The sequence below is a fragment of the Mobula hypostoma genome, chromosome 17 (genome assembly GCF_963921235.1).
Source record: "Mobula hypostoma chromosome 17, sMobHyp1.1, whole genome shotgun sequence".
Classification (NCBI taxonomy): Eukaryota; Metazoa; Chordata; class Chondrichthyes; order Myliobatiformes; family Myliobatidae; genus Mobula; species Mobula hypostoma.
The window spans coordinates 50,458,360-50,483,052 of NC_086113.1; the positions used below are offsets into that span (position 1 = coordinate 50,458,360).

The 24,693-nt window shown below is 40.8% G+C and overlaps 1 protein-coding gene across 4 annotated transcripts in view; it reads left to right on the forward strand.

Annotated features, from left to right (window-relative positions):
- The window catches only part of LOC134357735 (lysophospholipid acyltransferase 1-like), a 117,274-nt gene that overhangs the window by 76,613 nt on the left and 15,968 nt on the right, over positions 1 to 24,693 (forward strand). For all 4 annotated transcript variants that reach the window (XM_063069362.1, XM_063069365.1, XM_063069364.1 and 1 more), the window contains 3 exons: positions 2,272 to 2,375; positions 8,538 to 8,602; positions 18,248 to 18,380. In XM_063069362.1, coding sequence (XP_062925432.1) covers positions 2,272 to 2,375; positions 8,538 to 8,602; positions 18,248 to 18,380 — 302 coding nt within the window. The remainder of the gene's footprint in view (positions 1 to 2,271; positions 2,376 to 8,537; positions 8,603 to 18,247; positions 18,381 to 24,693) is intronic.

Consider the following 24,693-nt stretch of genomic DNA (forward strand, 5'->3'; position numbering starts at 1 on the left):
TGATGCTTCACCACCAGACGAGCTCAATACTTTTAAAGGGACAATAAAACACAGCTATGAGCATCCCTGCAGCGTCTGGTGACCCTATGATCTGTCTCAGAGGCTGACGTCAAGCTGTCTTTTAAGAGGGTGAACCCTTGCAAAGCAGCAGGGCCCAATGGAGTACCCGGTAAGGCTCTGAGAACTTGTGCCAACCAACTGGTGGGGGTATTCAAAAATAGTTTCACTTTGTTATTGCTACAGTTGGAAGTTTCCACCTGCTTCAAAAGGGCAACAATTATACCAGTGGCCAAGAAGAGCAGCGTGAGCTGCCTCAACAATTATCACCCAATAGCACTCATATCTACGGTGATGAAATGCTTTGAAAGGTTGGTCATGGCTAGAATCAACACCTGTCTCAGGAAGGCTACAATAGGGCTACAGCAGATGTGATCTCAATGGCTCCCCATGCAGCCTTGGATCAATTGGACATGCAAATACCTACATCAGGATGCTCTTTATTGACTATAGCTCAGCACTTAACACCACTATTCCCCACTGTCCTGATCGAAAGGCTACAAAACCTAGCCCTCCGTACCTCCCTCTACAACTGGATCCTCAACTTCCTAACCGGATTAACATCTCCACCTTGCTGACGATCAACACTGGGACACCACAGGGATGTGCGCTTAGCCCATTGCTCTGACCTCTCTACATCCATGAACATGTGACTAGGCATAGCTCAAATAGCATTTATAAATTTGCTGATGATACAACCATTGTTGGCAAAATTTGGGATAGTGACGAAAGGGTGTACAGGAGAAGATATACCAGTTAGATGAGTGGTGTCACAGCAACAACCTTGTACTCAGCTTCAGCAAGATCAAAGAGCTGGTTGTGGATTTCAGGAAGGGTAAAATGAGGGAACACAAACTAATCCTCATAGAGGGATCAGAAGTGGAGAGAGTGAACAATTTCAAGTTCCTGGGTGTGAAAATCTCAGAGGACCTAACCTGGATGCAACATATTGATACAGCTATAAGGAAGGCAAGACTGGCTATCATTAAATAAAATTTTGAGGAGATTTGGTTTGTCAACTAAAACACTTGAAAACTTGTACAAATATACTGTGGAGCGCATTCTGTTGGACTGCATCACCATCTAGTATAGGAATGGGCTACTGCACAAAGTTGCAGAAATTTGTAGAATTAATCCACTCCACTCCATCATGGGTACTAGCCTCTGCAGTACCCAAGACATCTTCAAGGAGTGGTGCCTTGGAAAAGTGGTGTCAATCATTAAGGATCCCCACCACCCAGAACATGCCCTCTTCACACTGTTACTCTCAAGAAGGAGGTACAAAGGCCTGAGGGCACACATTCAGTGATTCAGGAACAGCTTCTTCTCCCATGAACACTACCTCACTACTTTCTTATTTCTGTTTTTTTTTAGCACTACTTAATTTAATTTAACAATTTAATCGGCATATATATACTTAATGTAACTCAGGTTTTTTCCTCAATATTTATTTATCATGTATTTCATTGTACTGAGCTGTAAAGTTAACAAATTTCATGACCTATGCCAGTGATATTAAAACTGATTCTGAATCTAACTTCCTTCCACTTAACAGGATCTTGAGTCCCACACTTCTTTCTGCTTGTTGGGGCACCTAATTCCACGCACTCTTCAAGTTGAGCAGAGTTCCATCCTTCGCGTTCCTTTTAAATTTAGCAGTTTCATTGGAAAATTTATTAAAATACTATGTATTATCTTTAAAGAAATCATGTATTGAAAGTATATTGATGTATTAATAAACAACATCCACTAGTCCAGAAGATCTGCTAGTCTGGCTGCATCAAAGTCCCAATCATGCCAGCTTATTAGTAGTTTACTGTAAAAGTATTTTGCAACCCAGTGGGACAAGTTACCTAAAACCAATCTCAAAAATGTTTTATTGATCTAAGATTCATGTAATATGTACAACTCCATCTTGGACAACTCACTTTTCAATCAGTGATAATTATAATTAGTACTCACTGTGACTTGTGTATCTTCAGAAACAGGGATTTTTTTGTGTGTGGGGATGGGCTGGAGAAGCCAGAGTCAGTAGTTATGGAGGGAGTTGTTAACTACTGACATTCATTTCAAGTAGAATCTTTCTTTCTGAATGGCAATATTTCTTCATTAGTAAAATGAAATAAGAACTGTGGTTTAACTGTTCCAGTAACTGGGATGTTCTTTCACAACTTCAATTATGCAATAACCATGTGATATTCTGCTTCCCTTTAGCTGATGCAGTCAATAATGCTGCTGGCTTTGGGTTCAATGGCCTTGATAAAAATGGCAATTTGCAGTGGGACCTAATCTCAAACTTAAACATCTGGAATATTGAGGTGAGATTCTTGTGCATAAATTAGATTATGAAAATCAATGCCTAAAATTTGACATGAGTAATGCCCAGTTTTTTTTTTAAGTGTTACTCAATTTACCAACATTAGATTGTGCTAGTGATCAATGTGGATTGAAGTTGCAAATTACAACATTGAGCCTGGCACTTACACACACCCTTAATCTTTTCCTCATGACCATCTACCATTGTTACTCAACCTAAACTGAGGCTCAAAATTTCATGTAACCATGGTGGAAAATTCTCAATAAAGGAGCGCATTACACCAGTTTACGCTTTTGCCGTGTAGGGAGATCATCTACTAACATCAGTAAACTTCACTTGGCAGCATGCTAAGAAATCTTCCAAAATGTGTTAACACATGGATTGGTTTCTCCAGCATTTGCTTGCCAGCATGCTCGTTCCATGGATGTTCCAGTGGTGAAAGCACTGGCAGCAATGGCTCACCTCTCGGGGAGCCTCAGAAGGCAATAACATGCCCAGTTGCAAAGAGGCTATGGCCAGTGAGTCTTTAGAGAGGAAACATTTTGCCTAAGCCACTCTGTTAGACAATATACTATATCTGTAGGCTTTTTGATTCCAAGTTGTCAACACTGAGGTATACGGCAATCTGCAGGAAGACCTTCAATTTGAGTCTTCTACCTAGACTCTTTTGCCCATTCTAGACAAAGTCACATTATGTCTCAAATTCCTCTCCGCTGAATTTGCCAAACAGTTGCATCTCACTAAACGGGGGGTTCTATAAGTGTAGCGACAGACACTCAGAGGTAGACCAACTCTTTCTCATGCCACTAACTTAGCTTGGTTTCTTTCATTCAAACAACTGGCCTGATTGACAGACATCCTCATGCCACTGTGCCTGAGGCCAAGGAAGAATCCTGTCACTATCAAACATTTAACAAACCTACAGTGTTTAACTTGTACTGACACCTTACATGCTGTGAGCTCACAAAGAGTTAAAGTGTCACTTGGAATTGGTCAGACTTTCATTGAATATTTTACAAAATTTAATATACTGCAACAGATCGTGGGAAAGCAAAGACAGAAAATACCAGAAATACTCACTAGGTCAGATCTGTGGAGAGTGAGTTAATGTTTTGGCCTAATGATATTGTATTTCCATCTGGTACAAGCACCTGTCTCTCCTTCATGCTGTGTCCACATTGTTGGGTAAATTCATTTGCTGGCATTGCCCAGCGCGAGATGCCTTCTGTTTTGTGGCTGCTCACACCAGTACACTATCTGATCACAATATCTCAGGAATCACACAAGTACTTAAATTTCTTATTGAAATACTTAAACTCCTTGTTGAGATTCCTTGTTCAGGTCCATGCCAATTCCCAGCGCAATTTCCTCAGATCAATAACCTTTTTCCTGTACATAGCTGATTTGTTGTTGTCTTGGGGAACATGCTTAAGGGCTAATGCCCTTCTGGAATGCTATGTTGTAAAATACTTGGAGATGGGTGAAGTTGAATGAGATCTTCTTGAAAATCTTGCAATTCCTGATTTAATGATTGCTTCTGACCATTAATTAACCCATTGCTGTTTCACTCTGGATTTTAATAACTGCAATATTTTGCATGGGTAAACACAGCAATACTATCACATCCTCATGAGTGTAGTCTCATTGGTAGGCACACACTGTTGTTGTGTTTGAAGTTTAACTAGATTAAAAATATTTAGAGTTGTTTTGCTGTCACACTGTCCTGAAATGACACATCTGAGCATAGTTATTTGTATCTGTTTCTATCATGGTTTAAGTTTGGTAAACATTGCATTTGTGTAGTATTCACTTCTTTGGTTCTATTAAATATTACTTAAACACTGAAAAGATATAAGATGAAGTAATCTAGAATTGCAGCAATGACTCATCAATCCTTGAAATATTCTTGCATAAATGATGTTCTCTCTTTCAAAATTTATTTCCAAAATTGACTTGGTTGCTTTTACTTGCACAAAAATCAATGAATCATATGTTTCTTCATTTATTACAAAAATATTGTCACGAAAATTTTTCAATCATTTTTTCATAATTAACGTTATCCGGCATACATCTCAAGGTGTAGTTGGATGACAATCAATGGGAATTGACTTATTTCACAGTGAACAGGATATTAACTGTGTCTCTGACATTTATTTATATATTTGGAAAATAATATACAACATCCTCACTTCCTTAAAGCAAATATGTTTTTAAATATACGTATTCCATATGGCTGCTGTCTGAAGCAAAAGTAGCCAGAGATTTTAGGGCTTTAAGATGTTACAATCTAGAAAATTTTCCACGAAGCACATAAATCAAGTAAAGCAAAATTGCCAATTTGCTGCAAACTGATGAGGTCTGTGCTTTTCTGTGTACTTGACATGCTCACGCACAAAGAATGTGCAGCGTATTCTTGGGTGCCACCTATGTGATTTTGTCCGTTCCTGTGTGACTTGCAGGCTTTCCATTGTTTGTGAAGTCTGCTTCAGCACAATTTAGAAGTTTCTCAAGACAATTTTTCACTCAATGTCAGCAAGACCAAGGGGCTGATTATTGACTTCAGAAGAAGGAAACTGAGGTTCATGAGTCAGTCCTCATCAAGGGATTAGAGGTAGAGAGAGTCAGCAACGTAAATTCCTGGGTGTTATCATTTCAGAGGATCTGTCCTGGCCCAGCACTTAAGTTGAATTATAAATTATAAAGAAAGCATGGCAGCACCTCTACTTCCTTAGAAGTTTGCAAAGATTCGGCAAGACATCTAAAACTTTGACAAACCTATAATTGTGTGGTGGAGAATTTATCAACTGGCTGCAACACAGCATGGTATGAAAACACCTGTGCCCTTGAACAGAAAAGCCTACAAAAAGTTGTGGATATGGCCCAGTCTATCATGGGTAAAGTTCTCCCCTTCATTAAGCACATATACACTTAGCACTTTCGCAGGAAAACAGGACCCCAACTACCCAGGTAATTCTCTCTTCTCTCTGCTGCTATCAGGAAGGAGGTACAGGAGGCTCAGGACCCACACTCTACCAGGTTCAGGAACAGTTATTATCCCTCAACCATCAGTCTCTTGAGCCAGAGGGAATAACTTCTCTCGCCCCATCACTGAATTATTCCCACAACCTATGGACTCGCTTTCAAGGACTCTTCATCTCATGTTGTTGATATTTATTAATTATTTTTTTCTCTTTCACATTTTCACAATTAATTGTCCTTTGCACGTTGGTTGTTTGTCTGTCCTGTTGAGTGCAGTCTTTAATTGATTCTGTAGTGTTCTTTGGACTTACTGTGTATGCCTCCAAGAAAGTGAATCTCAGGGTTGTATATGGTGACATATGTATATGTACTTGGATATTAAATTTTATTTTGAACCTTGAACTTAACTGGAATCTGCCTGAGGTAGTCTGTCTTTTGGAGTCTGGCACTGGAAACTGCAGTTGATAAGTCCTCTCAATCAAATTCTTATTCCTGCAAATGTCTTTCACTTGCCTTCCAGACCTACACACCCACCTGTGCATATTGATTTCATTGCTGAAACCATGTATGTGGGCAATGTGCATACAAGAAATGCTGCATGGTGATCCAGAATGTTACAGAGCAAGTCGGCCTGTGCAGAAATGAGTTTGCCTGGGTGATTCACAGAAACCTTGTAATATTTAGTACAGTGGCTGTGGAAGGCTATGGTGATCCACTGTATACTTGATAACATCACTGAGAGTTCAACCCATGCCACAAAAATATGTGGTATAGAGCTGTGGAGTAGTCAAGAGAGGAGACAGCCTGCAACTACTTAATAGCTGGGCTGATTTTCAGCACCCGCTGTTACTGAGACACAATAAACACAATCACCACAATCACCTTTCACATCAACACTCCCATGTCGTGACTACCCACCATCAGCGTCCTCTTGGCCACATTCCAAAAAATGAAAGTCAACATAAATGTTCCAAACACCATGTCCCTTTCTCAGTCCCAGTATTCTGATGCAATGCTGACTTTAAGGTTGATTCATGCTGAGTGGAACGTTTCTAGCCTTTGATGGGTTGCATTGTAACTTTCCAAAGGAATGCTAGCAATGCTGTACACCTCTCTATGCACAGCAGCAAGCTGGCTGAGCTGATTGATGAGTATTGGCAAAGTGTCTATAGTTGGACCTGTAAGACTTCCCTGCTGATTTGAGGTCTTTTCTTTTGCAGCATGACTTAGAAATCTGTTGGAGGTCAATTTGTTGGTCTACCATGATATTCATCAAATTCCTTTAATTACTGGTTTCCAGTCATGATGAAGTACCCCAAGCTTGCATTGCAACAAACTTGCCAAGGCACCAAATGTTTCATTGTGCATATCCATTAACCATTATTGTTGGGCATTAAAATACATCAGACTTTAAGCCCCCACAGAGGCTAGCAAGTCCACTGATTTCTTGCCACCTGCTGGTCAATTTTTTCGGATAACTCATTGTGTGCTCATCCCATCATCTTACTAATGTACACAGTGTCATTGCGTATGGATCAATTATTAAATAAGATGATGTGAATTTATTATCACTGTCTTCTTCCTCTTCTATCACAAATTGCCTGGGTTGCTATTCTTGAATATCTAAAAAGGTAAAGCAAAATTGTGGGTTTTTTTTGTGGAATAGGGCAAAATAAAATGAGCTCAAATTGTATCGTGTGGAACTGGAATCAGAAGAGTTTGTAAGGGAGAAGTGGCTGTAAAAAGGGCAGTTAGGTATGTTTTCTCTGGTTCCACCCTCAGCAGCAATAGTGAGTATGCCTCATTGGCGTTATGCTGTAGTTAGTGCTTGTGCCCTACCCATTATCTGCTCCTGTCTTTGATTGTATAATATTCTTCCATGAGAAGGAGGAAGCTGTTAGTATGGTATCTGTGATGTGGTATCAGTAATGTATCACTTAGCTTCGAACAGCTTTGAACTTAGCTTAGCTTTGTTTATTTATGTATGCATGCTGGGACTTGTGGTTATCAGATTTGAAGCAATTGCTAAGTGTGGATGTGGGTTACTCTCCTGCCTATGAATGATTTGCGGGTCACTCTGAGTTTCAGAATACTTGTACCTCCTCTTGAAGAAGTGTGAACTGTTTTTAAGTGGCTAGCTTCAAGTGTTTGAAAGCTCCATCTGTGGTGATGCACTGTCTGGATCTGAACCAATGAGCATGAATAAATTAGAGATTGTGATTTTTTTTAACCATTCCACTTTTGGGGGCCCTCTAGTTTAATACCATCCCCCCAATTGCCCACCACAGGATGAGAAAACGCACACGATTGTGCTTGCTGTTTTTCCTTTGAAGACCATAGGTTTGTATTTAATGCCGTGCATTTCCCCTGTCCGGTCCTGAAGAAGGGCCTTGGGCCAAAATGTCGGCTGTCTATTAATTTCCGTACGTGCTGCCAGACCTGCTGAGTTCCCCTAGCATTTTGTGTGTGTGGTGTTCTGGTTTTCCAGCATCTGCAGACTTTCTTGTGTTTATGCATTTACCCTGCTCAGCAAAACAAAAGGCATCAGTACTGGCAGAATAATGGAAGTGAACTATCATGGGAAAGTAAAAGTTCTAGAGTTTAGTATGTAAGATTATTTTTGTGCTCATTTGGGCTTCTTTAAACTTGGGAAATGTATATTGTTCGGAAGTTCTTTGGCTAATTGTACTTACCTCTAACTGCCGTGTAAATCAGGTAATACAATTCTGATGTGTTTGAGGTAATAAAATTGCAGGATTTTTTGCTATTTTATTACTTGAAATGTAAGTAGGGGATCCATGTTCTGGTGTTGCATTGGTCAGTCTTGCTGAAAGGCAGAAAACATTGTTGTGGTTTCTTGGCTATTTCTAGTAATTACAAGATCTTTCCAAAAGATGTTGTCTCTTGAAATCAACAAAGTACTCCCTGTATTTGTTCTTTGTACACAGTTACTAGATAAATATCAGAGAAGAGGAAATGATAAAAATGTTCTCCTTCTAAAGCAATTGCGTTTAAGTTGCATATGTGGATTGAATAAATAGAAACTGCATTGTGGTATAATGTTTTCACAATATTATAAAGATGGTAGAAGATACCCTTTATCAAACAATGTTGTTGGACAATCTTGCTTTTCCCTGTTAGTAGTCTTATTTACTGAGAGCTTTTTACATTTTCCTTTTACCAGACTGCTACAAGTTTTAAAATGTGCCTGGACAATTGGAACATTCAAACTGGAGCTTGGCTAAAGAGGTAAGCAAAATACAGTAGCTCACCAATGCAAGCCAACTCAAGATAGTCCAGTTGGCTTCAAGTTCAATTCAAATAATACAGGTCCTGTGGTGTTTATATATATATTGCACTTCATGTAACAAATGTGATCCAGATCCGATAAGTTGTGAAAAACATGATCTTATTATCTACATAAGATCATTTAAATTTGGAAATCTGTAAACTACTAAAACTCCCATGCTCTGTCTGTCTGTTTGTGACCGCCAATTAGCGCAAACGGTGCATTACAGCGACACTTTTTTTGGCTAAATCGAATTAAAATGCGCTAACTTACGGAATGCAGGCAAAGTTCAGGATTATATATTCGTATAAAATTGCTCATTCGCCAAAAATCAACAGGCTGCCTTTCACCCGAGAACCGATCTGCCATCATGGAAATCGGGACGTGACAGCCCGACGCACGCCCACAGCCAGCCTCAGCAGTGACACTTACCGGAGCAAAAGGGCAGGGCAGCTCTATTTCGAGGGGTTGCATTCTGCTAATCACCATCAGCATGTGCAGGATTGGGACAGATCTAACTGTCACCCATCAACAAGAGATAATTAAATCTTATTGTATTGAAGTACAGTGAAACCCCGAGTTTAAGTGTCTGAAGCCATTGAACACGTCGAGGCTAGCCTCCGCTGGCTGGAGACTCAGGAGGTGGGCCACATTAAAAAACCTCCAACTCGGAAGTATTATAGAGTTTGCTCGCAGCTAGCGACATGCTACATTCAAGCAAGGAACACTCGATCACTTTTTTAAGAAATAATTTGTAAATGATGATTGCTAATATTCTTGAATGTGGTTATTTGTTTTGTGTATTTAAAAGCTTCACTAAAAAATAATTTGCGTTTTAGTTTCTACAGTAACAACAACGATTTATTCGCAGAATTCTTTAATTCAAAGGTAATTTACTTGCCAGAAGGTAAACGTGCAAAAAAAAAGGGTCAAATAGGGCAAAAATAGGGGTGTTTCAGGATGTTAGGTCAACATTGGGTCAGTTTCAACGCTAATTTTCCTGAACACTGATTTAGCGTGACTCCGCTTTTTTCGTGATTACATTGTATGGACCCAAATGATCGCGTTATAACGGGGTTTCACTATACTTTGAAACACATATCAAACCCTTTGCTGCAATCAAAGGACAGCGGTGACTATATCACATCCATTTAGGAGAGTGCGAACCACATCATCAAGAAAAATCAGCATCCTGGAAGCTTTGGTGTTACTGCTTTGTTTCTTCTATCCAGCGTTAATGTAAAAAAAAATGGTCAGCCTAATTATGCTGCGTGGAAAGAGAAGGGGGACATTATGGTCAAGAGATGACGCCAAACGTCGTCGGGAAGTGGCAAGGAGAGGGAGAGAACAGCAATCAGATGAGGCCAGGGCTGCACGACTCCAGGATCAAAGAGTCAGGGCAAAAAAGATGAGAGAAGACAAGACAGAGGAGGACAGGCATGCACATCTCCGAAATGACAACAATAGGCACAGACGGAGGAGAGAACAAGAATCGGATCAGGCCAGGGCAGCATGACTCCAGGATTAGAGAGAAAGAACAAGGGGTTAGAAGAGATGAAGACACAAAGGATGAAAGGACTGCGTGTCCTGAAGATGGAGGTGTTGCTATTGCTGTAGCATCATCCGGTATTGCAGCAATGTTGATGCCTGGTGGTAGGACAGCGCATTCAAGATTCAAGATACCGCTCAAAGTCAATGAAGATGCCCTTTGTAACACTGATAAAAACACCAATACTGCAAATTTACTCTGAAATGCGAGGCTTATTGTCTGGGATGAGTGCCCCAGGATTAGGAGGGAGAGTTTCGAAGCTGTGGACTGGACTCTTCGTCATGTATCCGGCAAGAATGAGGCCTTCGGCGGTATTTTAACCATTTGCTGTGGCGATTTCCATCAGCTTCTAGCAGTTGTGAAACGAGGAAATGATGCTGATGTGGAGAATTCATGCATAAAAAATCCTACTTATGGAGAAGCTTCATCAACTTTCAATTGAAGAGAAACAAGCAAGTGAGGGAGAAGGACAATATTCTGAGTTCTTATTGGATGTTGGAGAAGACGAGATTGAGAAAAATGAAAACGATGAAATCAGATTACCTGAAGATATGATTCTGCCAGCAAAAACTATTGAAGAATGTATTGATTTCATCTACCCGACATTCAACAATCCTGCAGAACTGATCTCGAGGAGTTCTATCTTGGTTCCTCTCGATGAAATGATGCGGAAAAATAAACTTCACATGTATTAGACGCTTCCCTAGAAACATGAAAGAATACTGTTCCTTCAACGCCGTAAGTGAAGGGGCTAACACCACTCATTTTCCAACAGAATTCCTTGATTCGGTCGAACTCTCTGGATTGCCACCACATAAACTGGAATTGAAGAGGGGATCTCCCATCATTTCAATGAGGCACTTGGATCCACCAAGGCTTTGCAATGGAACGTGAATGATGGTAGAAGAACTGCGTGAGAATCTCATTGTAGCAAAGATAAACATTGGTGCGTTCAAAAATGACATTGTCATGATCCCAAGAATTACTTTCAATTTATCAGAAGGGGAAGATGTCCCTCTTCAGCGGAGCCAGTTCCCAATACAGTCATGCTTTGCTATAACTATACATAAGGCGCAAGGCCAAACCATGGAGAATGTGCTGATTTTTCTGGAAAAACCGGTATTCCAGCATGGTCAGGGGTATGTGGCTTTAACCCGGGGAAAAAGAAATGGCAACGTTAGAGTATTCTTGAAGGGTGGCAGATCAGCCAGAAATGTCATCAAAAGTGTCCTTCGTTAAACGAGAAGGAGCTATATTTGTCTTGCTACGCGTCTTTCTTCTTTAATGAACTGAGTTTTTCTTCTTTAATTTCCAAAGCAAAGCGATAGCAATAGCATTCGAGGAAATTTAATGTTCATTCTGGTCACATATTTGTCTTGCTATGCGTCTTTCTTCTTTAAGTACTGTTTGTGGATGATCAGCCATGATCACAGTGAATGGCGGTGCTGGCTCGAAGGGGCAAATGGCCTACTCCTGCAATAGTCTATTGTCTATTGTTTAATAAACTGAGTTTTTCTATTTAAATTTCCAAATCAAAGAGATAGCAATAGCATTCAGGAAAATTTAATGTTCATTCTGGTCACATCAGACTGCACTACCCTGCTCTGAAAGGGTGCCCCAACGGGTCACCCCCGTTGTCTAGTTTGGAAATAAAGTTCCAGTATTAATGAAATATTGACTTCTTGTCACAATTCTGGTTTCAATGTTTATATCTAAAAGACTACCACAGAGTAGTTGTGCTCTAAGGCAGCCAGTGGGAAAAATAGTTGGTCATGGTACTCATTCAAGGTAATTTCTCATTAGGGTCTTTATTGAGGACCTCATCTTTCTTGTAGTAGAAAGGCAATGTGATAGCGTAACAGTGACAGAAAACCTGTTTATTAGAAAGAACAAGGGAAGACATTATCTGAATGGCACAATTCAATCATGGGTACAGGAATTTTTGGAGATTATGTATATTGAAAGTTGCAAAGCAGGTCGATTAAGAGAGTAGATGGAATCGTAGGCATTCTAAACAAGAGCATTGGTTGCAACAATATAGATTATCATTGATTTGGCCACAACTGGAGTACAGATAATTCCTTTGTTGCAGGGGAGGGTGTGGTGGGGGTTGGTGGCAGGTGTTGCATGCTTAGGAAGTAGTCCATATCAGGATTTTCCATAACGCCACATTATCTATGTAGGTGTCAAGAAAAGTGAGTGAAAGAGGTGTGTGTTTATTTGCTTTGTTTTCACAGAAATTCCATACCTCATATTTTGGATTGTGATTTGTTAATTCTGTAAGAGCAAATTTCTGTTGCCCAAACAGCTATAACTTGAGAGTTGCCTGTAATATGTGCAGTTTTGGGTATCATAGTCTAGTGAATGTCTTGCAGAGGGTGTAGAAGAAATTTGCTGTAATAATTTATGAGATAAGGGAACTTAGCCACGTGTACAGACTAAAGAGGCTAGGGTTGTGTTTGAGGCTGTCTTTTAAATCAATCTTTCAATTGTTTTCTTTGATGTCCCTGGTTCCAGTGGTCCTCTGCAAGAACTCCATAAAGGTGCTGGTGTGGTGAGCAGGATTTACCTATATGGATTACATAGCCTGTCCAATGCAACTGTGCCCTCAGGATTATGGCCTCAATGCTAACCAGACTAGCCTTGTCCAGTTCTTCCTAGATTGTCACCTTGTATTGCTATTTAGTGCCCATGAGTGACTGTGAAGGTCTCATGTTGAAACATTTGAGCTGTTTGATGTGTTTTCTGGTCTCAGAGCCATACAAAAAGCTAGTGAGTACAACTGCTTTGTATATTTTGATCTTAGTTGACATTGACATTTCTGCAGCTTGTCACTTGTGACTGACTAGACTTGCTGATTCAAGCCAGGTGTTGAGAGCCAGCAGAAGAACTTGAAAAGGTACTTGAAATGATCAACTATCTTTCAGGCCAGTGGCCTTGATGCTTTTCATGAAAGGATGAACCACGGAGCCTGGAGCAGTTGGGTACAAGACCTCAATCTTGTGGAGACTGAGTTTAACCACTGTATATGCCGCAAGCATGTAGTCATGAGCAAACAGTGCCTCTATGATTCACCTCTCAAGATCCTTCATCACTGCCTTCAGTCTCTGGAGTCGAAGAGCATGATATCTAGTCTGTATCTGAAGTTACACTCCTCTTTGAAGGACACAGAGAGCATTGTTCAGGACACATGAGAAAAACAGGTTGAACAAGACTGGAGCAAGTACACAGCCCTGTTTCACGCTATTGGAAATGTCAAATGTTGTTGAAGTGTCACCGCTAGACAGGATGAGACACAGCATGCCATCATGAAAGAGGCAGATGATCTGGATGAATCTTCTAGGACAGCCAGACTTTGCAATGATGACCCAGGGTATTGCCCTTTTAATATATCAAAGGATTTTGTTAGGAAAATGAAGATATCATAGAGATGCAAACACGAGGAAATCTGCATATGCTGGAATTTCAAGCAACACACATAAAAGTTGCTGGTGAACGCAGCAGGCCAGGCAGCATCTATAGGAAGAGGTACAGTCGACATTTCGGGCTGAGATCCTTCGTCAGGACTAACTGAAAGAAGAGCTAGTAAGAGATTTGAAAGTGGGAGGGGGAGGGGGAGATCTGAAATGACAGGAGAAGACAGGAGGGGGAAGGATGGAGCCAAGAGCTGGACAGTTGATTGGCAAAAGGGATATGAGAGGATCATGGGACAGGAGGCCTAGGGAGAACGAAAAGGGGGAGGGGGTGGAAAACCCAGAGGATGGGCAAGGGGTATAGTCAGAGGGACAGAGGGAGAAAAAGGAGAGAGAGAAAAAGAATGTGTGTATATAATTAAATAACGGATGGGGTACGAGGGGGAGGTGGGGCATTAGCGAAAGTTTGAGAAGTTCATGCCATCAGGTTGGAGGCTACCAAACGAATATAAGGTGTTGTTCCTCCAACCTGAGTGTGACTTCATAGAGATCCATACTTTGCTCAGTGTTTCTTTCCCAAACCTTTCTAACCAAGGAGGTCTTGTCAACAGTACTGTGTGCTTATCTGAAGCCACATTCAGCCTTGGCAGCAGTTCCTCTGAAATAGAGCTAAAGAGGCAGTTGAGAATAATCTGTGTAAGAATCTTTCCAGCAATGGATATGAGGGAAATACTTCAATCGTTGATAAAGTCTGACTTCTTGTCTTCATTTTTGAAGAGGGAGAGAACTGTACCATCTTGAAAGTCTTGTTACAAAGTGTCTTCCAGCTAAATGCTGGTTGGGATGTCATGGAATGCATCCAGAGTCTCAGGACTAGCTGCTTCAAAGAGTTCAGCAGAAAGATGGTCCATGGCTGGTCTGATTAATTGCTTTTTTGACCTTGCCCAGACTTGGGGAGGGGTGTGGGGGGAATCAGTCAGGCTCATCCAGTGTTGGCTTCTGTAGGTTCATGTCCAGGCTGTACCTTTTGTTCCCGACTGCTTAAAAGGTTTTATTGCCAGCATGGTCTATTAGCCAGATCCTTAGGGTGGGCAATGTTTGGGACTTTTTGTTTGTAGTCTCTCTCTCGCTAGGGTAAGCAGTGCTTTCCCTATAAAGGGCTGCAGAGTCACCTGGGCATCTGGGTGGACTAGTTTCAAGGAGGGTGACTAGTAGTCCACCAGCCACCCACATTCAACTTTGGAGCTGCAACACCCATGGTAACCTCTACCTGCTACTTCACCCTTCCCCTATCTCCACAATCCATGAACTCGGCAGAAAGAGAAGAGATGTAAATATAAAGTAGAAATGCAGAGTTGCAGGAAACCTATGGATGAAAGAAATTAAGGTGGAGAAGCTGTTGCACTGGAGCAACCTCACCTTCTGGGCCTCCAGAAACATGCTTATGATTGGTCACTTCTATGGCTGCAGTGGATGGCCACATTGTCTTCTGTGTTTATAAACACAAGAGATTCTGCAGATGCTGGAAACCCAAGAGCAACACGCAAAAAGTACGGGAAGAGCTCAGCTGTCAGGCAGCATCTGTGGAAATCAATAAGGTTGAGGCCCTTAAAAGACCTGGAAAGCAAGGGGGAAGATGCCAGAATAAGAAGGTGGGGTGAGGGGAAGGAGGACAAGCTAGGAGGTGATATGTGAAGCAAGATTGGTGGGGGAGGGGGAATTAAGTAAGAAGCTGAATATGATAGGTGGAAGAGGCAAAGCGCTGGGGAAAAAGGAATCTAATAGGAGAGGAGAGTGGACAATGGAAGAAAGGGAAGGAGGAGGGGTACAGTGAAGACGTGATAGGCAGGTGAGGAGAAAAGGTCAGAGTGCGGAATTGAATAAGAGGGAAGGGTGAGAGGAAAAAATTACCAGAAGATGAAAAAATCAATGTTCATGCCGTTAGGTTGGAGGCTACCCAGATGAAATCTGAGGCGTTGCTCCTACAACCTGAGAGTGGCCTCATCAATGCAGAAGAGACTGATATGTCAGATCGGGAATGGGGTCCAATGCAGAGAAGGCAGCACTGGATGCCTTGAGATTGGCTGCTGTCAAATGTAATCATACACTGTTCGGGCCCTGAATGGAGCTGAATCGGCAGGTGTAGCACTTCTGCCACTTACAGGGATAAGTGGCAGGAGGGAGATTAGTGGGGAGAGACAAATAGACAAGGGAATCAAGAAGGGAGCGATCCCTGTGGAAAGTGGGAGGGCGGGTTTGGTAAAGATATGTTTGCTGATAGGGTCCTGTTGAGGAAAGCAGATGTTGTGAAGAATGATGTGTTTGTTGTGGAGATTCATGGGGTGGTTGATGAGAACAAGAGGGACTATCCTTGTTAAGGCAGCGGGCACATAGGATGTCTGGAAAATGGAGAAGATCTGGGTGTGGGTAATGTCAATGGTGGAGGAAGGGAAATCCCGTCCTTTGAAGAAGGAGGCCATCTTTAATGTCCTAGATAGGAAAACCTCATCCTTGAAATGTGCACAGAAGACGAAGGAACTGAGAAAAGTGAATGGCATTTTACAGGAGACAGGGTGCGAAGAGGTATAGTCAAGATAGCCACAGGAATCGGTAGGTTTGTAAAAGATATCGGTAGACAGTTTGTCTTCAGAGATGGAGGCAGAGAGATCGAGAAAGAGGAGAGAGATATCTGGAATGGTCCAAGTAAATTTAAGGTAGGGTGGAAGGTAGGGGCAAAGTTAATGAAATTGACGAGTTCAGCGTGGGTGCAAGAAGCAGCACTAATGCAGTCGTCAGTGTAGTGGAGGAAGAGTTGGGGAGCTTTACCAGGGAAGGCTTGGAACATGGACTGTTCCACGTATTGAGCAAAAAGGCAGGCATAGCTCGTGCCCATGAGGGTGCTCATGGCTACACCTTGACTTTAGGGAAAGTGGGAGGAGCCGAAAGAGAAATTATTGAGGATGAGGACCAGTTCCACCAGATGGAGAAGGGTGGTGGTGGAGGGAAACTGGTTGTGTTTGTTGTTCTCTGTGCTCAGTCATGGCCTTGTGCACTTCACAATGCACTGCTGGATGACCTTCCTGATGATTTAATCATGCTGTGGATTTCCCCCGCCCTGTCATTTTTGCTTGTTAGGTTGAACAAATCCCTATCTCACCAAGGGTTTGATACCCATTGGCTACCCTCACCTGGCTTAGTCAGCCTGGTCAATCCTTATACCTGGGGTATGGTCACTGTCAGGTGCAATCAGCTTCTTGGAGCCACAGTGAGAGCTGTGGGGGCCAGTGGGGGACAAGCAGCCCTAATAGGAGCATTATAACCCCCTCCCACCACCTCCACCCGGTCTTAAAGTGCTATACCTACTTGAGCACCTCATACGTACCATGTAATGTGACTGAGTCAGCCACAAATATTTTGGCTGGAAGAGCAAGTCAGAGTCCGGGTATCTTTCACTTACCTCACAACTTTCCAATGCTTTTACAGCATTTGCAATGTTGTAGACTGGACATTTAACATACCAATCTGCATGTCTTTGAGGCGTGTAAACCAACCAGAGTACTCAGGGAAACTCATAGGGAGGAGCACGTGCAAGCTCCATACAGACATCAGAAGTCGAGATTAAACATGGGTCTTGAGTGCTGTGAGGCAGCAGTTCTCTGCTGTAACAAAGGTGAATGCTGACACTTTCACTGATACCCTGCAAAATCTGTGCAAGTAGATCTGTTAAAAGTGATTTCCTTTATGAAGTTATTGCAATAAATTTTAATAGATGTTTAGTAAACTAGATAGATCATCTTGTCAGGGAAATTAACCAAAGATTGATTGGATCGAGTGATCAAATATTTATTGTTAGAGGGTAAGGGCTGCTTGCAATGAAGGAAATGTTTGGTTACATTTAAATACATTAGAGGACAGAAAACGAAATGAGGAAGATCCAGTTGGCATTAAGAATCAGTCAAATAGAATAGATTGGAACGTTTTCCAGAATGAACACGGTGTGCCATGGTCTCACTAACTTACCCGTCCATTAGCAACTAACACCCTTCTGATAAATTAACATAGATTACTGAGAAGGATTTCATGCAATATTTAATGCATGTCAATGTGCTGATTTATGGGATACAATATCCTATCTTTGGATTTGTCATTTTAAAGGTCTGTGCTGGTGGCACGTTAGGCAGCAGGTGATTGATGACTCTTTTATGGTTGTTTCATTTCAACTTCTGTTCACTTCAATGTAAAGGACAAAAGGGCAGGATCATAATGGCGGATTAACCTGCAAGATATGTGGTACCTTTGCTGTATAGAATTTACAAACGTTCGTAGTTTACATGGTTATCTACAAAATCAGTCTTTGCATTTTAAACTTGTCTTATTAGAGTTGTTCCAAGGACAGTGAAAAATATTTTTAGTTGTATATTTATATTCATTGTGACTATTATGCACATGAATGCAGAACTTCCAATTTGGTAGTACAGAATTTGATCAGGTATATGCCATTCTGGATGAACCTACCATGCATATTTAAACAACTTTTAGTCTTTTGACAGTCAGCACAAAGAACTAAGTTGGTTGAAAATAATGCAGAGCAAATCAAAATTTTTTCACCTTTTTCTAATGTTGTCCATTTCTATTTTCTTTAGAGTTTGCTACAACCGGGCTCCCTACTTCCCCACTGCTCTAACATTTATCCTTTCAGCCTTGTGGCACGGTGTGTACCCTGGCTATTACTTCACTTTTGTAACTGCAATCCCTATCACTCTGGCTGCAAGAGCGGTGAGTATCAATCCATATGCAAAAGATGGTTTGCTACTGCTCGGTATCATTTCTTAAACGATTGAACTGGAAGGCACTCAATGTTTTTTAACTCTCTAAAATAATTCACAATTTCTTTGTTAACCACTTTTGTTGACGTATTGTGCGCGGACATTTTTAATTATGTAAAATCACAGAAAATTCACAACAGAGAAAACTGTTCACTCATGTGGCAGTAGGAGAAAGAGTTTTATAATGTAATCCCAGTGTCATCCACTTAGCCTGGCAGGTCAAGTACATATCCAAGTATTGTTTCAATATGCCTTTCCCATCCTCTCAGTCAGTGTGTAAAAGAGCCTGACCAGCCTGTACATGAAGAAAAAATGTTTCCATTGACTTCTACCTTCCTAATTTTCCTCTCATAGCAATATTGGAGCAACACTGTAGTGCAGATGGTAGAGCTGCTCCTCACAGCTCCAGCGAATCTGTTACATTCCCAACCTCCAGCTTCATTTGTGTGGAGTTTGTAAGTTATCCCTGTCACCTTGTGGTTTGCCTCTGGTTCTGTGGCTTCCTTCTGTGTTCCAAAGAGATATGGGCTAGTGGGTTAATTGGAATTGTAAGTAGCCCCTTATGTGTAGTGCAATGGTAGAATCTGGGAAGGGAGATAGGGGGGGGGTGGTAAGGGGTAATAGAAAGGAATGTATAGAGAATTAGTGTTGATGAATGTTTTACGATCCATACAGAAATCCTCACAGAGCTGAAGGGCCGATTTCTGTTGTATCCCTCCTATATAATCAGTCCTTTCCAGTAATTTTGTGACTAGAACTATGAGCAGTGCCAAGTCTGTGGCAGTTGCAGCAGTCTCCCAGCTCTCCTGTGCCTCAACCTCTACAGGCTAGTTTTTTAAAAATACATTATTGTCTTGTCCTGATATTTTTAATGCTCTGTGTGCATATAGTTCCAAGTCCATTGGTTCCTCTGTATCACTCAATAACCTTTCATTTACTATAATAGCATTATATTGCTATTTTTCTTTGCAGCTGACCAACTCGTCCATATCTTTCTGTAGTCTAAACCTCCCTTACGTGGCCAATTTCTGTGTCATCAACAAACTTTTTTTTGTATTATACTTCATTTGTCCAAATGATCAATGTTTATCTTGCCAAGAGGCAGTGTATAGATGAGAAACAGTTAATGCGAGGTAGTGTGAATGGGAGATACTGATTACAATTGTTAAGTTTTTGAATATTTGTTCATCCTGTTTGTTATTAAGCTGCAAGTCACTTGCTATACATAACTAAAAACAGTATGGCTATTTGGCCCAACTGATCCATGCTGGTATATATGTTCCTCAGAGCATCCTTCCGCTCCTCTTTGTCTAACCATTCCAGCATATACAGTTATTCTTGTCTCAATCTTGTTTACCTAGCTCCCCTCAGCAACTTTGTGAGCTGTCTCAAAGTTCTATGTTATAAGTACCCTGTGAATAATGACAGAATTCCCTGTTAGGTTTGTTAATGACCCATACAGTACTGTATATTTATAGTCCTTTGTTCTGCTCTCCTCTACAGGTGGAAATATTTTCTTCCTGTATGTTATATTCAAACTCTTTCATAATCTTAGGCATTAATCAGATGATTTATTAGTCATATTTTTGAGCAAAACAACCTGAACTTGTTCACATTTTATCTAATCAGCAAGACTTCTTAATTCTGATATCATTCTAGTTATGTTACACCTTTTCTGATGTCTTTATTTTAATGGACTTTGAAAGTAACATTGCAAGTTCTATTTTTCTATAAATTTTCATTATTCTATTTATGCATTCATGAGTGAGTCAGGATTACTGAAGATCACTGCAGCTTTTCAACATATGCATTTCATTATTTGAATGGGCAGTTTACAACTGATAGTGTGTCAGAACAATTGGAGCTGTCGATGGATGATGGAACATTAACAATGGAGGAAAAGAAATCTTTTCTCTTATTGCCTAGATATTTGTTCTACTGATGGGAGACAAGAAAACATTCTTCCATTTGATTGCATCTCTGGCTGTGCTGGCTACAATATAACTATCATTTGCAATGAAGCTCTCTCGTGTGAATTTTCTATTATTGTCAGTTTGAAGGTAATTAGAGTGAAAACAGCAGCTGCCTTGGTGTTCTGTATGTGGTACCATCTAACACAAATGATGATGATTTCTTAGGTGTAGTGATTTCCATCTAGACAGATTTACTGATTTACGTAAGCTCATGAACTAATTGTTGTTTTCATTTTCATTTTCCAATTACCAAAGAATAGCCTGGCTCTGGAAAAGTTCTCCGGATTAAAAGTTAAACTGGTATTGTAATGAGAAGTTGATTTCATGTTACGGGTGTTATAATATTTTACAATCTCTGCTCTACCATATTTGCTGTTGTTCCTGTCTAGGAATTTAAATATGTAGTGCTGGTTTGTGGTAATATGTGACTTGAAGGTCACTCTGATTTTCTGTGCACAGCAATTACCAGATGAGTTTCCAATGAAGTCCGTACTCAAGCAGTGCAATTCACCTCAGGCACCAGATTGGTGAGTGGATTAGCCCAACGTATCCCCCCGGAATTGTAGAGGTTAACTAGATTATATTGCCAATCCAATATGAAATTTAGCAATGCAGCTATTTGCTTTTCTGAATGTAGCCAGCATCTGGAAGGTTAGCCTATCAGCACTGCTTGGTTGCTGATTGATTCCTGCTGGCTGTTGCTTCAGTTGAATAGTTTTGAAAGTTTGATGTTATTAGAGTCCTTCAAAGTTGCTAAAATCTACAGGTATGCTGTTGTGTGACGTTGGGATGGAGGTTGGTGGGTATACTGTAAGTGAGAGCTGCATGCTTACACCATCAACACCCTAAAAGTCAGAAGTAAATTATGGGATAAGGAGTAACAAAATGGAGTTTTAGATATGAGAATGCTGTTGCTTTTTGTTATTCCATCACCCAGCTTGCCATAGTTTTAGCAGTGTCCTTGTAAGGTCATTAAATCAGATGTGTTTCACTCTCAACTGGTTGTTTTAGCCTCCTTTGATGAGTCACCTAGCTGTAAAAGCTAGGATAACATGTATTGTGAATGTTGCATGCTTGGATGCTACATTGGTCAATGTGAGATATTGGTGTAAAGGTTGCAGTTATTCCTGAGCATGCTAGGGAGAGATGGACCTTTCAGTATAGGAATGCGTACTCATTGAAGAAGATTATGGTGGGTAAGATGCATTGAATATAGCCTGAGGCTAGTACTGCTGTTGGCAGGGCATCAGTTACAGTTATTGACTCTGATTATATGTCTAAGACCTTTTGAACATGTAATTCTCTCTATGTCCTATATTTTCCCCACTGTCTTCTGGGCACTTGTCAGGGGAACCTCGTGCTCCTAGTGAAACAGCACACCTACTTTCTTCTTCATCCCCTTTACCAAGGATTTAGCACTTCGTACTTATAGCCCATTGATTTTTGTTTAACCATCTTTCTTTAATGAATTGCAAGACAGAATGAACTCCCATTGTCTATCCAACATCTGTTCCAGGTGAAATCCCTTTAAGACCTGCATCCTGACTTTAATTGATTCCAGTTATTTTCGAATGTGAACCACCTGTTGAGCTTTGCAGCAACTGTCATTAATGTGATTAGTTCTGGCTACAAACACCACTTGAACAAATCAGCTGACATTATGAATTTGTGAGGTAAATCCACATTACAATCCCTGTGTCCATTTTCAGAAATGGTACAATTTTCAGCTCTCAACCTACCACAACAGGTGCCAGTGACTCAGTGGCAAACTGAATTTACTGGCAAGACAGTCATGAAAGACTTTGGCTTCATGGATCTCATAATACATGGGTTGAATTAGGATAAGGAGATGGTATTTGAGTTACTGACATGCAAAGATTTTTGTAAACTGAAGCATGTTACATTATAAGCAGGAGATTCTGTTAAATGTGCTGATAACGGAAAGAACTATAAGAAATTTTTAGATGTCCATGCCTATTTTAAGGCTTTTATAATTCGAAGTATCAAAGTCATGTATTGCCTTAAGATGTTCAGTGTTATAAAATCTTCTGATCTTAGCTTTAGCTTGAGATGCTTCTGGAGGTTTGGTCACAGGATTTGTGTATGTGCTGGTGGAGTTTGGGTGCCTGCAGCTGAATTTCTTTACTCATGATTTCATGTCAGCTATATACAAAATCCAAAAAAAAAGTAAAGCTGCAAGCATATGAGGGTGGAGCAAAAATCCAAATTGCAGGAAACCAGAGGTGGAAAAAAAATGATTATGCAGTTAGTTAACTAGGAGCATTCATAGCTTCAGGCTATGAGCAGTAATACCACTAATTACCAAGATTCCTATAACCAAGAAAAGTACAATAATAGACAATTAGTGACAGGCATGATTGGATATTGTGCTTATACCTCAGTACAATCAGGCTTCTCGTTATGTGCCATTTTTAATAAACTGTTTGGCTCAATTTTTCTAGAGATTTCATTGCATTGTTTAACATGCGCTGGCAGCAGGCTGCTTGCCAGCTTAGCACTGTGTGCTAATTGTAGCTTTCAAGAAGCAATAATTGTGCTGTTTGTTGGATGGGCACATAAGTGGGAAATCGAAAGCTTGGGAGCCCAGGCAGTAAATAAAAACAACCTGTGCCACTTAAAGCTCACCCTCACTCCTTATGCAGTAGCCACATTGTGTCTGAAGCAACAGCTGGCAGTCTTTCCAAAACCTGAGGCATGGGGAACTATGAAGTATGCACAACACGGGGAAGAGTTGAAATCAGTGTGCAAGCTACATCATATCTCACACACACTTTCCAGACATTACACTTGAGGCCGTAGTGGGAGAGGTATGACATGAATCTACTGAATGCCAGAAGAGTAAAATTTAATACGTGAAGAATCCACTTCCAGTACACTATAAATATTTACCTGGAAGCACAAGAGGAAGGCAGAAAAAGTTTACAGAGATGATACCAGGAATGCAAGGTTAAATCTGAGCGTTTGCCCCTGTGGTTTTATGTCATACATGGAGAACACCTTGAACCAAGTTGGCATCTCTTTTGTGACCATGCAACAATTTATGAGGCATTGGCCAAGAACTGCAATCAATTAACTCTGCTTCTTTCAATGCCATGCAAAGAAAGGGTACAGTACTGGGATGTGAAAGGTGCAGAGAGATGCAGGCAATTGGGATTAGTGTAGATGGGCATTGCAGTCAGTGTGGATTAGGACGGCCAAAAGTTCTGGTTCCTGTGCTGTACATTTTTGTGATTCTATATAGCCAAGCTTGTCATCTCCCATCATATGAGCCACAAGCAATGCTGCCTTTCACGTTGGGATCATTATTTTTGAAGAGGGGTATCAATTTCTTGATATAGAAAAATGCTTTGGAAGATTTGTACTGAGCAGTTTTGGTGGTGTTGGTAATGATGTGTCAGTATAGCTTCTTGTTCCTCTTACAAATTGTGTTGCTCTAACTTTAAAGTTTCTGAACTCTGGTAACTCATCAGTGTTATCCTGACCTAATGTCTCATCTTGACGTTGTCTTAGACCTTAAGACCATAAGACATTGGGCAAAATGGCCTAATTCTGCTCCTTCGAGTCTGCTTCACCATCCAAACATGGCTGATTGTTTTTTTTTTCCCCTCCTCAGTCCCTCTCCCTGTCCTTCTCCCTGTAACCTTTGATACCATGGCCAATCAAGAACCTATCAATTTCTGCCTTAAATACACCAACGACCCGGCCTCCACAGCTGCCTGTGGTAACAAATTCCACAAATTCACCACTCTCTGGCTAAAGAAGTTTCTCCACATCTCTATTTTAAGTGCCCTCTTGTCCTAGACCCCCACCATGGGAAACATCCTTTCCAAATCTACTCTATCTAGGCCTTTCAACATTCAACATTCAAAGGGTTTCAATGAGATCACCCTTATCCTTCTAAATTCCAATGAGTATAGGCACAGAGCTATCAAACGTTCCTCATATGATAATCCTGAATCATCCTTGTGAACCTCCTCTGGGCCCTCTCCAATGCCAGCACATCTTTTCTTAGATGAGGAGCCCAGAACTGTTCACAATACTCAAGGTGAGGCCTCACCAGTGCCTTATAAAGCCTCAGCATCACATTCTTGTTCTTATATTCTAGACCAGGATTTCTCAACCAGAGTTCTGCAAGAGGTTGCTAGGCATTCCAAAAGAGATCGTGAAGTGTTTGTTTTTTTTTGCTGTTTTCTCATTTATTATGCTGTTCTTTTTTTTTATATTTTATTAACCTCTATTCCATTGTGCCTAGACTGTGGCAAACAACTT